Raw genomic sequence first — 15,840 nt, 5'->3', positions numbered from 1 at the left:
TATGAGAGAACGCAAGATGACCCACAACAAAATCCAAATCAGTACATGAACTGGTTTACAGCGAACCCTAACGTTCAAACAAAAGCACGTCGTCCAATAGGTATGCGTAAAAATAACTTAATTTATAAATTAAGAAATGTCTATAAATATTCAACAAACATTTTTTGTAAATAAATACTATTTGAAGTGAAGCGTAACACTTCGTAATTTTTTTTCCTAACATAACCGTAATTAAAGATGTATCCAGTTGATTTGAACTATAGATTTTATAATGAAACATAAAATAATTGTTAAAAGGCCAGTAAATAACTAAGTTAGTTCCTTAGTTACAGTGACTATTTTACTTTTTCAGGACGTTCAGCGGAAAATCTTGGTAAGTAAGCATATACGTAACTCAGGGACCGAATACCGATATATTTTTCATACAAATTAACCGGTATTCAATGAAAGCTATGAGATATTTTGATTTTTAGTTCTACCGGCAACGGTCCCTGACGTAACTTTCATATTTAACTTGAAAGGAACACGGCAAATTCTCTTAATCTATATATTTTATTGTAAGACGAATTTCCATGGAGCATGTCAATCAATCTTATTACCTGATTAGTACCTAAGCAGTATTTAATTTATTTATCACTACATAGTATAAAACAAAGTCGTTTTTGTCTGTATGTATGCTTAGATATTTAAAACTACGCAACGGATTGTGATGCGGTTTTTTTAAATAGATAGAGTAGTTCAAGAGGAAGGTTTATGTATAATTTGTTAACCCGTGCAAAGCCGGGGCGGGTCGCTAGTTCATATATATATTTACTTTTTAGTAATGCCCGCAACACCAGTTCCCACCTCCACAACAATGAGAAATACAACAACCTCGACGAGTATGTTTACTACCAGCATGAGCGATCTACTAATTTCTCGACCAACAGCGGATAATACAATGAATAAAGGTATACCTAGTTGCTGCAAATTATATAATTCATGATATACCTATATTAAGTAAAATCTTCCAAACTATAAAACGAACCCCCTTATCATAAAACATAACGGGCCTGATTTAGTTAAATTATGTTTTATCCCTTTCTTACAAATACAAAATGAAAGATAAAGATAAACGATTCATAATTCAGGCCAGTAACGCGTTTATGAATAACGCCATAAGTATCCTACTCTACAGGTGTTTTTTTTTCTCCATAGATGATCGAAAACGTCCTTTGTACATGGAAGATCTTATACAAGCTCTAGAAGATTTTGATAAGAAAACGAAACAAGATAATTTTGCTGAGAGTAACAGTAAGGATTTTATTATCCGGTATCTGTTCACCAAAAGGGTATCAATAGTTTTAACTCTAACTCTCGGTTGGATGAGACTTAACGGACGAATTTTCGAACTGCTTGTTTATAGGCCAATGACTAAAAGTATTTATCCAGAGCAGTTTATTTTTTATATGTAAATAATCAGCTTGTATGTATGTACCTAGTACAGATTATTATTATTCGGTTCATTGATTTTTTTAAGACAATAAAATAACCGCAGAGAATTAATTAAACTGAAAAATATATATATTATATTTCGAATGATTATATAGGAATGATTATATATGTATATATGTATGATCATGTTGAGACACTCTATTTTTATATTTAGCGAATTTTTCTCAGGAATCGGTTCAACCAAAGATGATGATGCTAATCGTCCACTGGTAAAAAAAGATTTATGGGATCTCGAAGACATTATGTGTAAGTTTTCTGTTTTTATATGTTACTGATTAAAAATCGATTTAAGTTACATTTGATGTGCATCTATGATTATTCATTTATTTACAGCTAACAGAGGTAAGTATTTTTTAAATAAAAAGTAGATATTCCTATAGAATAGTAGATAGGTACTGATACTAGAATATTATACTTACTTGTGTTGTGTGATGAGGAGATGGAAAAAAAATCAACTGTCCATAATTACAATTAAATATTGCCGTGTTAACTGTTTAATTCATCCATACTTAATATTATAAATGCGAAAATAACTCTATCTGGCTGTCTGTTATCTCTTAAGCGCGGACCCGATATATTAATGTCGATCAGGATAGTTTATGATCAAAACCTTAAAGGCCCCAGTACACAATGGGCCATCGCAGGCCACTCCAAGGGACGCAGCCATGCGGTAGAATGAGATAGCAATATCACTTGCTCCCTCTAACGAATAAATGCGTCCCTTGGAGTGGCCGGCGATGGCCCATTGTGTACTGGGGCCTTAATATTTATCCGCAGATTGTAAAGACAAACATGGCCCACATGAAGGAATCAAGGATTTCAATGACGTCATTAAATTAATTAACAAAGGTAAATATACCTGATTATTATACCAAAGGCTCTTGTTCCATTGTTTATGGCTGGCTAAAAAATTTATTTTTTTGTTATTGTAAAAATTCAGCCCCAACTATAGAAATTGACTAAGTTGGATTTTTTCAGGCATCAAAGTACAACTGGAAGTAACAACACCAGCCGTTGAAGACTCGGATTTAAATTGGGTTCCCATTAAAATACCTAAGGAATGATAATTAAACTTGAAATTTACTAACATAAAATTCGAGCAAATCGATGCATCTTCTTATACCTCAGACCACTGACTTAATATAAAAGAAATAGACACACAAAGCAGAACAAAAACGTCAACAAATGTGGATCCCAATGACGTTTCGCACCATTTGCATTGATGATAAAAACGCTTACGTAAATTTTGAGTCAAGATAAATGTTTCGTACAGAAAAGAGCTTAATGTCGTAAGCATTAAGTGTCAAATTTGCATACATAAGTACCAACACTGTAAAAAATTTTAGTCCGATGGCACTAAACATAACGTATTTACGTCAAGCAACGTCAAACGAGAATAATGAACGAATGGAGTCACTTAGGTACACTTTAATAGGTATGTACAGAAAAACCAATTGAAGTAATAAATAAAACAAATTTAATTTAATCGGGAGTTCAAATAAAATTAATTCGTGGTTCAAATTCAAACAAATTAAATTTTTAATAAGTATACGTCTTTAAATACTAATTTCCTTGAAATAAATTCAACTTATTAAATAAAATAACTGTGTATTTTAGATCTACATTTACTCATCGCATGGGTGCACGGGGACATTTAGGTACTGATTGGATTTTTTTTATAAAGTCCATACTTTATAAAAAAAATCGGGTTATTCCCACTAGTTACCACCAAGTTGATATCAGTGGCAACTACTAGGATTTTTTTTCCCACCTTTTACCACTAGTAACTACTGGGAAAAATAATTCCCACTAGTTACCACCAAAGCGAGTTGGTGGAAATAACCCAAAAAAATCCTGTGGTTGTCACTGTGTTCAGACAGGTTTAGCATTTACAGTTAGTCGATATAAGCCCTTATTGGTTGTCGGAAACAGGGAAATGGGCCGATCACACAAGTGCCGTTTTGCTTTGTTTAAAACTGCATCACCCCTATCTCTTGCTATAATTAAATAGCAGTCCACTTTGCACGTCGCATAGGTTTTCTTGGAAATCTTGAATTTAAACATAATATTATTCCTTACGAATTCCATATAAAAATAAAAATAAATATTGACCTCACATCGACTCATTAGATTTTTGTTCCTTGACATCCCTTCTTTGGTACTAACAAATTAATTTATTCAAAACCATAAAATTACCACCAGATTACATAAATTATGTAATGCTATCCAAAGAACTAACCGAAAGAAATACATTCCATCCTTTTTCCTTGTTTTATCATTGTTATTTTTACATACTTTAACGGCACATTTCGTAATTGTTGACAACTTCACATTTGAGCGTTTCAAACAAGACTAAACGAAAAAGTAACGCGTGATCTGTTTCAACGTTACTTTTGTGGGGCCATTTTTTGCGGCTGATTGGGTATCCAGTTCTTTATTCTATATCAATGCCTCAGACAAATAAAATCTTTAGGTGTCTTTGAACATTCCAATAAATTTCTTACTTACTGTATATTTATTTATTTATATATATTTAATTCAGATAACAAGATCCATACATTACAAATCAAATTAAACTAAAACTACATACATATTTCTTAAATAACTTAAATAACTAAATTAGCCTAACAGCACCTCTATTATGGTCCATGTGCATATCGTTCCATTTGAGCACTATTGGACACTGTAAATTGTATAGGGACCTTAATAGCCATTGACAGGAATACAGATTAATAACATGCAAGCAATATGATTTTAAATCGAATAGAATCATAACTCGCAATATACTGTAAATAGGTACTTACCTTATAGTTCGCAACACATTCATCTTTCAAAATCCTAGAAGTCAAGGACTAGTATGACTAAAATACATTGCTCGAGCGCTCATTAAGTACATTAAACAAAGAAACGAACCAATCAATTACTTTCATAAGAACAATATTTAAAATGCTACTCGACCTCTACCGCACGGAGGCACGTACAAAATTAACTGGAACATTATTTATGGACCTCGGTAGAGGATAATTCTATGTAATATTTATTAACTCATCGGGCTGGCTGACGTTAAATAAGAGCCGTATTCATAGGTCGTACTTCGTTAGAAATAAAATGTATCTGTTAGTTAACTGTGGCATTAGGTAAAGTCAATAAGGAAGAAAAACGGCATATAACATTTTTGGTTGGAAAGAACGTCAAAGGGCAAGAGCTCTCGTATTTGTATACATTCTCAGAAAAGACACCTACCGACCTGTAACTGGAGTACAAACGCAAATGTTAGAAGCTACGAAAGAGGTTGTAGACGGTCTTACCTGTTCGACGGTCATCTCCGCATTGACCTTACTTTTTTTGCAATAAACAAGTAGCAGTAAGAAAAGAAAACTATTAAAGAAAAACAAATTGATTTTCAAAGTTACTTTATAATAAGTATCCTACTAACTATTCCCTTATTCCTGTCATAAAACAGAAAACTTCACATACAATAACATTTTCCCCATACATATTTCCATTGATTAATAGACTGTTTGTAAAATAAATAATTACATGCCGTAACTATGAACGGAGGCCAAGTTATGCAAGCCTGATGAATAGTCCAACAAAACGTGGAACAACGAGCGACCTCTGCCTCCGCCCGATCTTTATCGTGTCGTAGAACGGACTCAACTGCGCATTGCAATTAAACTATTAGCTCCATTCAGTTACCCAGATCATAAGGACATTCGCAAATATCCTGTATAATAATAATAAGACCATTGCTCGACACAAGAAAAATTAGGAACACTCGTTCAGTCAGCATCTAAAAGATAGTAACGGCCAAATATATAATTTAATTTAACACTTTTTTAATCAAATATAATAAGAGTATGTCCCGATCGATACATTTGGCTACTTTAGCCGTCGCTATGTTGACTTTACAGTGTGCTTTGATAGGGTTAAAATATAGTTTATAGGTTGTTGTTACAACTTGTTGCTACGGAGGAGCGGGGCTTCCTGATACAGGTATAATATACTTAATAGGAGGTCCCAATCTGTTACCTAACTATGTATCATTTATTAATGTAATAAAATATTTTCATTTTTTTTTTTCATAGGATTAAGGACCGGATTGACTTACATTAGGCGAATTTTAAGTTTGAAATTTGGAAGGATTTACTTAGTACACAGTACAGAACTACTTTTTGCTAGCAATTTTCTCACTGATTATATACTTTTGTAGGTTTTTTTACGGTACATTTCAAGTACCCACCTTAATTATTTGAAGAAATGTTGTAAAACAAAGGTATTGTTAACTCTCAAAAAATCGACAACAAGAAACGATCGAGATTTAAATTTGTCACTTTACTTATTTCACAACTTATTTTTAACAGCAGCACCATGAAATCTCAACATATCTTTATGTTAGAATTACATTTATGTACTTTGTTTTTCTGTTTTTTATTTACTCTTTGGCTTTTGGTTATTTTGAAGATACATAATTACACATTACTGTACATATCGATTTAAGTCCAACAATTAAAAATAAAGAAAAAATTGACGATGCTTAATACCATTTGCGTCTTATTTAATTTAATAATACGATCAGAATCAATGAAGAGAGAATTGATCGTAAGATCAATAAATATTCCTAAGTGTAATCGAATTAAGCATGTCTCACTTGTAGTATTCACATCAAATGATTAATACGAATATAAATACATAATAAAGGCCGATTTAAATAAGCTGTATTTACACTACCGAGAAATCTCCACCGTTGAAAAGCATGCATTTTAATTGGCCACAGCGTGAGGTCCCGTAATTTTATACTCGGTTTTCTACTCCAGCACTTAAATGTGTCAATTAAATGACTGAGAGTGATATCTAAAGCAATGTCATTTGAATGATTTGTCTATAGGCTCATAAGATGATAGCTAGCAGTCATCTTATGAGTATAATACAACTGCTTTATTTTTTTTAAAGATACAAGTTCCGATCATCTTGATTGAAAGAGGTATGTTTTCATTTACAATAATAACTCTTTTTTTTTTTTAAATAATAACTCAATTTTTTTTAAATAATAACTCTTTTTTTTTAATAATAACTCTTTTTTTTTAATAATAACTTTTTTTTTTTTTTTTTTTTTTTTTTTTTTTTTTTTTTTTTTTTTTTTTTTTGCTGCAGCTGTCATAGAAAAAGTAATGTATGCAACAGCTCATAATTGGTTCTTAAAATTCTCGGGTCTTTTTTTACAAAACTCGACTACGTCTCGTTTTGTAACTTCGACCCTTGAATTTTAAGAACCCTTATTATATCACTGTTGCATAAACTACTATTATAAGCTAACGAGTTTACTCTAATAACAGTGTTGTTATAACAGCACCACTATAAAATGATACTACTAATAGATCCAATTACAACGGAACAATAGGAAAGCTCCAAATACAGCAACAGGTCAACCGAAACTGGTTACTTTCATAATAATGGTCAAGCAAAATGCGCCCAAACAATAAATGAAACATTTTGATGTTTAAACGACTAACCTGGTGCAATTAATTAAAATTAAAAATGGTTGCCTTGGCATTTGTGTTTGCAAACACATGAAGGTGTGTGCAATTAATATGTGGGCATTTTTAAGCGCAATTTGTTTAACAATGTTTAAATTGCTACAGTTTCACGCTGTAATCATTCACAATGACTAGTTTGTTAATGTATAACCTACTTATATTCCAAGCATCTTTTTTCACAATAACAGTTAAACAATTATCAATAAAATAAAAACAATTGTTAGGTAGGTAGACTTTACAGCTTGTTTGAAATCATGCATTTTTTGACTAATATGCAGTGATCGTTAATTTTCCAGCAATTTTGATGAAGTCAGCAGCAGAAGTTGCTAAGCGGGCGAGGTGTTCAAAATTATCTTAACACGCTCTTATTTTCATAGCAATAAAGTCACGTCTAGATCATTTTGAACACCTCGCCCCAGGGATCGGAACCGGTTTTTTGCAAAAACTTAGAAATAACCATATTTTTCGAATTATTTTATACTCGAAATAGGACTCAGTTGTGTTTTTAGGTTACGACTTCGTATTATTAGATTGCCCAATTAGAAATGAAGTAATTAGCAAAGAACGAAAAAATACCGTTTCCGTTCCCATACAAAACATACTGGTATCCGATCCCTGCCTCGCCCGCTTAGCAACTTCTGCTGCTAGTCAGCAGCAGAAGTAAATAAAAGCGGCCAAGTGCGAGTCGGACTCGCCCATGAAGGGTTCCGTATTTAGGCGATTTATGACGTATAAAAAAAAACTACTTACTAGATCTCGTTCAAACCAATTTTCGGTGGAAGTTTACATGGTAATGTACATCATATATTTTTTTTAGTTTTATCATTCTCTTATTTTAGAAGTTAGGGGGGGGGGGGGGACACACATTTTACCACTTTGGAAGTGTCTCCGCGCAAACTATTCAGTTTAGAAAAAAATGATATTAGGAACCTGATGAATGATATACCCGATATTTACCTACCCGCGGGTAAATACGAGGGTATTTTCGTTTTTCTTCTAAATTTGATGTGTTTAATGGTATGTGAGTATAAATAAGATTAATTTAAGTAATTTCTTATAATGTTACATAAAATGTATGTTCAAACTAATTACGAAAAGGTTGCTATGAGGTGAAGTTCGATTTTAACATATAAGTCAAATTATGAATATCGTGTAAAATCATTCCCTAGCTTCCGGAAGTGTTTTATAACGCTTTTAATATACATTAGAAAGATGAAAATAAAGACTACTTATGAATGATAAGAAAAATAAATTGTGCAGTGTCACAACTTGGGAAGCTCATAAGTCAAATACAGTTAGTTTTAGGACAAAAATGTATATAACCTTTTTTGCAGGAAATTCTGTGTACTTTAGTTTGTACATACAACACTTTTCGATATTAATGACAGATTCCAAGAAATATGAAAAAAAAAACACTTTTACCCCCCTCCCCCCAACCACACCCCCCGCCGACTGAAGTTCGAATGTTTATTATCAACGTATCAGTATGATAATTTACTAAAATCTAAAAAAAATACTCTTATGACGGTCTTTTTTTAATATTTATCAAAAGTGTACTAAAAAATCCTTAGTTACAACTGCAGGTTTCACTAAACCTTTTCATTTTAAATGACACACATTAATTACAACCATTAACTCGGCTTATATCTCCACTTTAACACAACTCGACATGTGCAATAAGAAATGAATCTACCCGTCCATTTGGGTAGATACGGGTAAATACCGGGTAGATGGGTATTTACCGGGTATTTACCTGGGTGGGTAAATTGGGTAAATACCCACGACCCATCTCTAATTCCATCTAGAGTAGGGCATACAGATGCTTTTAACCAACAATGCTGCACCAAAATTGCTGGAAAATTAACGATCACTGCTAATATGTACAATATGAAATTCATAATATGTACAACATAAATAAAACACGACCCTAAGCAACGTGTTGAATATGATAATAACTTATAATAATTCACCAAGAGCGTTGCCCAAGAAAATAGCAATGAATAAATCTATGTTGGAATTAGCATTCCTAAAAAGGTGGTCGTGTACTTTATTGTGCCGGCTAGGGGATAGAGCGCGCGTAAATCAGATTGTATGGACACTACACCGTTTTGAACACGCTGTATCGGAACACCCGTTCGTTGTCTGCGGCCTGGGCTATTGTTTTGGTCCTGTCTTGGTTATGTGACCCTCAGTCACAGAATAAATAATAGTACTAGGTACAGAAGACTCACTCTCTAACAAAACGCGTCTGTTACGATCAGCACAGATATGGCCGCTAGGTGGCGACAGCGCCACGCGCGGCTTATGGCTTTCCCCAAAATTGGGGCGGAACGGATGTACTTTTAGCTACCTGTAGCAAAGCGACGAAATCGCGGAGTGAGCCACGCCTGCCTCGTTTTGTGTACAAACATGTAAATATATGATGTGATGACTGATTAAAAGGTTTGGTTCAAAGGTAGGCGCGAACAAAAAAACGCTAGAAGACTATTGCGTATCATAAGTTGATAATTAATAAAGAACTTTTAACTTCTATTGACTGATTATATGTTTTAGTGTCAAAATTTATTTGAATAGACTGACCAATTTATCAGTAGAAGTAAGCGGTGACTTTGAAAAAAGTAGGCGCAAAGGGTCCATGTCCCATGGAAAATTATTTTTGGGCCTATTTCAAAATTTTTGAGCAATTTGATTTTTCCAGATTATGGACACTTACACTACAAGTATATAAGTACCAGGTACCATTTTGGTAAAATGGTTTTCTATAGTTCAGCTTTAAACATACTAAATACAAAATACACAAATAAAATCTTCATCGATCCGTTTCAGGGTTTTAGATCACATCTTATAGACATTAGGCACACCCTTTTTGATACGCTATATCATAACGCCATTTACTTGCTCGTAGCTATTGTTGTGATCTAAAGGTCTATCCACACTTACAGGCGGTCAGCTATCATCTTATATCCTACTTAAGTAAGGTAAGTGAATATAATTCAGTTTAGGACGGTAGGCAAAATTATTAATAATTTGATAAAGGGCCCGGGCCATTGTTGATTTGTATGTCTTATGTTTTACATAGGTATAATTGAAACAAAAATATCCTTTTTTTAGTTTCAGAGTAAATTATCATTCCCCGAGTGATAAACCGAGTGTCATTTTATCCAAGTCCTGACCTTTGTCATATAAACCTGCCCTATATTATAAACATTCTCACCTTGAGGACGTATGGCAACCCTAACCTAGGCTAACATCTTTTCCCTAATTAACATAACAATATCTGGGTGACCGAGCTTCGCTCGGAAAACATAAAAAAACTCGAAAATGCGCGTTTTCCCAGAGATAAGACCTAGCTAGATCGACTTTGCGCCCCCAAAAACCCCCATATAGCAAATTTCATCGAAATCGTTAGAGCCGTTTCCGAGATCCCCGAAATATATACAGGGTGGCCCATTTAGATCGGTCAGTATGGGAAAATCTGAAAAAAAAAATGTGTACTCAGCTCGGTAATCGAACCCGGACGTTTCGAAAAATAAAACTAAAATTATTTCTATTTAGATATCGATTGTGTAGTTCTTAAGCAGTAAATGTTACTATGAAACATGATGTCTGAAATGAATAAAATGCATTGTTTTCATATCCTTTAATTTATTTTAGTAAGTTTTCGAAATGACCACCATTTTTTTAAATACACTTTTCATAAAAAAAAATTAAATGTATGAATGCAGTTTTTCTTGTTACTAAAATCGATGACATGGTTCCTAAGAAGAGATCGTCGTATGTCTTATAGTTTCAGATTTTCCCATATTGACCGATCTAAATGGGCCACCCTGTATATATATATATAAATAAATAAATAAACAAGAATTGCTCGTTTAAAGGTATTAGATAAACTGTCAACTTGAGTTTACTCATTCGATTGACGTGTACCTACTCATATTACTCCAATCATAAGATAAAGTTTCAAGTGAGAATCAAGTTAATGTCATGTTTCTTTGGTTTAAGTCGTGGTAAGTGTGAAGCACCCTTAACAAGAATGCCACTGGACGCCAGCAGCGCCCCGGAGCGCCGCGCCGACATGACGTTATATCGGGAGCAAAACTGACCTTTGCCATTTCCACACTGGGCTCATGGTCTCGACTTTCACCATAAACGGGCAATTTACGGACGCCGAGCGGCCAGTGTCTTAGACTAAACTGTCTCAATTAGTGCCCGGATGACCCTGCAATTTCGTCTGGCAACACCAGCAATTGCCTGCTGCCCGGATTGAGGTTAGAAAATTATGATCCTTTATTAGAGGTAGTTTAGAATCTTCAGCATTGTCAAAGATATTTCCAAGAACTTTAAAAGGTTGTTAAATAAACTGAGGGTCGACTATGTGAGTTATAAATGAGACGACCCGTGTATCGATTTAAGTGTCCGAGCTTCCGGTATACAAGTATGCAAGCCATTCAGCCTCTCAACACGTCGGTGTTATTGAATCAAATTCTAACTCCTGGGTTAATTAAAAGCTAGGTCCTGTTGAGTTAGAAAGGCGAGCTGGTGGGCAGCGGGCAGTGGTGTTGTGTCGTTTTGGGTTGGCGAGGTGTGAGTGGTGGGATCGTGCGCGGGCAGCTGCGCGGCGGGACGCAGCGCAAGCGTGCCGGTGGCGGCCGCGCCCAGTCGGCGCGAGCGCACCGCGTATTGGAAAGCTCCTCTTGGGACTGCTTTGCTGAAATAGAAATAAGAATGTTTCTACAATATCACTTGAAAAAAAATTCGGCACTGTTTGTCTTCTCCGTAGTCCATCCATTGTATCTTTTGATGTAATGACTGTTTGTTGCCGTAATAAAAATCTTATTTATTTGAAAACCCTGGCCGAACAAAGGAGATTGCATTTCAAGGTGGAAGAATATAAATATTGTAGAGAAAAGTTACGCGCAGTAAGATAAGGCACTACGCATATACATACAAATATGTAATTTTCTGAAAACTTATGAAACCTACATATATCATAGTAGTGAAAAAAAAATCTGCTGTAAAAGTCATTTGTGAGCCACATGAACCAGGATTTGAACCCACGAATTCCGTTTTGAATCTCGCATTCCTCGCTGGACCACTCGTCTAGTACCATCGCTTACACAAGTTTTAAATGCTTTATTGTTATAATATTCAATCGTTCATCTTATAACAATAAATAATGATGTACTGGAACCATTGTATGGTCCGCCTACAAGAGAGGAAAAGCGGTTTAATCTGGTACAGTCGACTCCAAAGAGATGTATCCACTTTTTCACTTTATTACAATGCAGTAAGGTGAAAAAGTGGATACATCTCTTTGGAGTCGACCGTACATGAATGCTTGACATAGGAAAGGAATCAAACCCAAGATTAAAACGGTCACAAAAGGAACAAGAGGTCGATCTATTTTTAACAAGCTGTTAAGAAAGTGTATTAGCGTTGGTAACAAAAGTGGTAGTGTTCTCAATGTACTATTTGCTGCGCTTTTGCTGCTTGGCAAGGGCTGACAATAAGAAAATCTTACATCTGCTCGTAAAGAGAGACTGCATACTACATATTTGGCAGCTGCCAACTGTCATACAAGTAATATGTCCCACATCACAACTATTAGGGCGGCGCCACAATCATGCATGGATCGAATAGTCTATTCCATTAGCACATCAAAAGAATGTAAACAAACAGAACTACGTGACTCAGTCATTTCCCCAATGAGATGCAACTTTTTGTATCTGTGGAATTGGCTGACAGTACGGCAGGGTATTGTTTGTTTACATTCTTTTAAAGCCCTAATTGAATAGAGTACCTACAGCATGTGACTTAGGTATAGGTACTAACGAAAAATACCAATGCATAAATATTTCCTAAAAGAATAATAATTATGAATACCTACTTATTACTCCAGAGGCAGCTATACAATACAATCGAGTGCAAAAACTGTTAATATTACTCATAACGTGTTTTTTTTGTACTCAACCCTTACTCACCGTTTAAGTGAAATTTAGAATTAAATACTTACAGTACCTAAGTAAAGAGTTTGAAAAAAATATAGGCATTTTAGTTTTCGCAGAATCAGTCTACGCAAGCAAGTGATTCACCAGCTATTCTTTCCGCCTTTAATTATTATTCCCTTACAAACTCGGAGGTTAAAATTATGTCGATCAGTATGGGGGAGCCCGTACTTGCCTACTTAAATGAGTTGACGTAAGTAGTATAAAATTAGAAATAGGTACTTAGTTATAAATGTTACTAAAATTGTATTATTTAGGCAGGCAGTTTCTGATACAATAAAAAAATTGTAAGCACAAAAAAAACCATCGTGGATTTTATAAATATGTTGCATTCTTTACTGCAATAGAAGAACGCAGCCTCACGATCGCGATCGTTTATCTCCGCTCGTTTTCACCGGTCGTGAATGGCCGACACCTGAAGGTCGGGGCAAAATTAAAAGTGTTTTAGTAGACTGGGTATCTGATTACAGAGCCTTATTACACGCCAGACGTCCAAACAATAAGGCTTCCTGCCTGCTTGACCAGATAAATGTGATAGCTAGTCATTATTGTTGATCTAAGTAATAGATTTCGACAATAAGCTAAATAATTATGGCTGCCTATTTGTGTTTGTGCTGCAAACATTAGGCTTTGTTTTTTGTAGGTAGGTTTCTAGCAAAAGCTCAATGCAAACTTTTCGCCGTCTGAAAACTACCGATATTTCTTCTGTACATAAGTCAGACTATAGAAGATAGATGGCTCATACTAATTACAACGGAATAACTGTAAAATAACGGAGTAAATCCGACTACAATCTAGTCTCTGTCCATGTTATTTCACAAGCCAACAGCCTAATTGTATCATGTTATTCAATCAGATGACAAAAGCATAATAATCTAAGCACACTCGAGAGGAAATAGTTGCCGAGATGAATTTCATTGTGGACCGTCATGCCTCACCGATTAAACAAATTATGCTTTCATATTATGTCGACACACAGTCTGTCACTGCGGATAGGTATGCTCTGGCTGATTTGAGAAGTTGCCCCATAATATTATTCACGATGCGCCATAACGAGCTTTCGTGGCTTGGATACCTTGCTTATAAGTAAATTAATATAGGTATTTTGATAAGCTCACTAAGAAATATTCAAGATTTACTTTTCAAATAAGTATAACAGACTCTTTTCTGCTAGCTACAGTGCCTACAGTGAACTTGAAAATTAATTAAAATTGTTAGATATTTCATGTTTTCTTCCATTTAAAATCAATTTAAGCAAGTTGCGGTGAGAGGCATATAATATTTCCATGAGCAACCCAATAAGTAATTGATTTTTTCGTAACTTTGTCGTTCCGCGCGACTGATTTTTTATCGATCTAAAATTTGACATCGTAATTCTTTGTTACGTTATGGTACGCAAAAACATTTTTTGAAATATATTTTTAGGCAACGGATTCTGGTTTACCATCGGTGAGTTTGGTTAGTAGTCAATAATGTACTAAACAAAGGATTTGCTTCATATGGTCGGAAAAATGAACTACAGATACAGATTTATTATAATAAAAATTTCATTTAACGTGAATTCATACCCCGGCCGGCGAGAGCAAAAATGCGTTGACAGCTTAATAGTGCGAGGACACACACTTTGGTCGATGTCGATAAAAACAACACGATGTACTGGACCACCGTTATGATCTTATGATATGCAGAAGTATTAATTATTGTTGTAAACAAAATTAAAACCAAGTGTTTGTATTTATTCAGTTTAAAATTGTTTTAGGGTTATTCTTAGAAACGCGTGGAGGTATCAAGTTGAAATAAATAACAAATACTAATGGCACAGTTTAAAAAAAAATGTGCTTAATTAAAAGTCGACTATTCTATATAGTCGATATTTAATTAAGCACTAGGAGCAGACGCATTTTTGCTCTCGCCGGCCGGGGTATGAACGTGATACATATGTAACTATACAGAGTGCTTCCTGTAACAGGAGCAATAAATTAAACTGTAGGCTGTACTCCTCAAACTGACCAACATTTGTTCAGCAACTTTTGAAAATAACTCAGGTTTTGATTTTTATTACACTTTAAATTTTATTCTAAGACGCAATGTATTGCAAATTTTGTTATGTTCAAAGCGTGACAAGCAACGTCAAACAGACTGATGTCAGCGTACATTGAAGGCAATATTTATTTTGTATGAAAAAGAGGAAGTCTAAAGGATTCATAATTTTTAAAAGTTGCTGAACAAATGTTGGTCAGTTTGAGGAGTACAGCCTACAGTTTAATTTATTGCTCCTGGCTCAGCCCTTTATACTGCCCTGATACACCATCTGCCCTTTATACTGATCTGCCCTGTATACACCATCTATCAGACCATATATCTGAAAATTCGTTTTTTGTTCAAGATTTTTCTCACATATCTTTATAGTTCCTGTAGGTGTCACTTTAGTTAAACTAGGACCTACAAAGAGACCTATATAACGATGTATATAATATATAGGTAAGGTAGGTAATGAAATATAAATAAATACTGAAACACTAGAAAACACCCATGACTCAGGAACAAAGATACGTGTCATGGTAAGTATCTACATTGAAATAATTCTTTCTACTCACAGTTGAGCTTTTATATTTGACAAAGTATCTTCACGCGCATCGTGACGGTCGCCCGCGCACCGATGTCGATCTGCGCGCGTAATCCAGCCGATTTAGATCTGTGCGCAATTTGTGTGGCTCGTGCGCACGGGCCCGATAACGCCTGAATAATACATTCGCTCTTATTGTGCCCACTTCATTGTGCTTTTATCGCAGCTATGTAAGTTT

At 34.7% G+C, this 15,840-nt stretch overlaps 1 protein-coding gene across 1 annotated transcript; it reads left to right on the top strand.

Moving 5' to 3' along the window:
• The first annotated feature begins 839 nt into the window (after nt 1-839).
• On the top strand, nt 840-2,597 carry LOC134653816 (uncharacterized). The gene is made up of 5 exons (XM_063509180.1): nt 840-950; nt 1,198-1,293; nt 1,663-1,740; nt 2,272-2,343; nt 2,473-2,597. The coding sequence occupies exons 1-5, from the start codon at nt 857-859 to the stop codon at nt 2,556-2,558; spliced, it is 426 nt and encodes a 141-aa protein (XP_063365250.1). The 5' UTR covers nt 840-856; the 3' UTR covers nt 2,559-2,597.
• Nucleotides 2,598-15,840: the final 13,243 nt, after the last annotated feature.

Source organism: Cydia amplana, chromosome 14 (assembly GCF_948474715.1).
Source record: "Cydia amplana chromosome 14, ilCydAmpl1.1, whole genome shotgun sequence".
NCBI lineage: Eukaryota > Metazoa > Arthropoda > Insecta > Lepidoptera > Tortricidae > Cydia > Cydia amplana.
The sequence above is the reverse complement of the archived record's forward strand: the minus strand, read 5'-3'. Positions and strand labels throughout refer to the sequence as shown.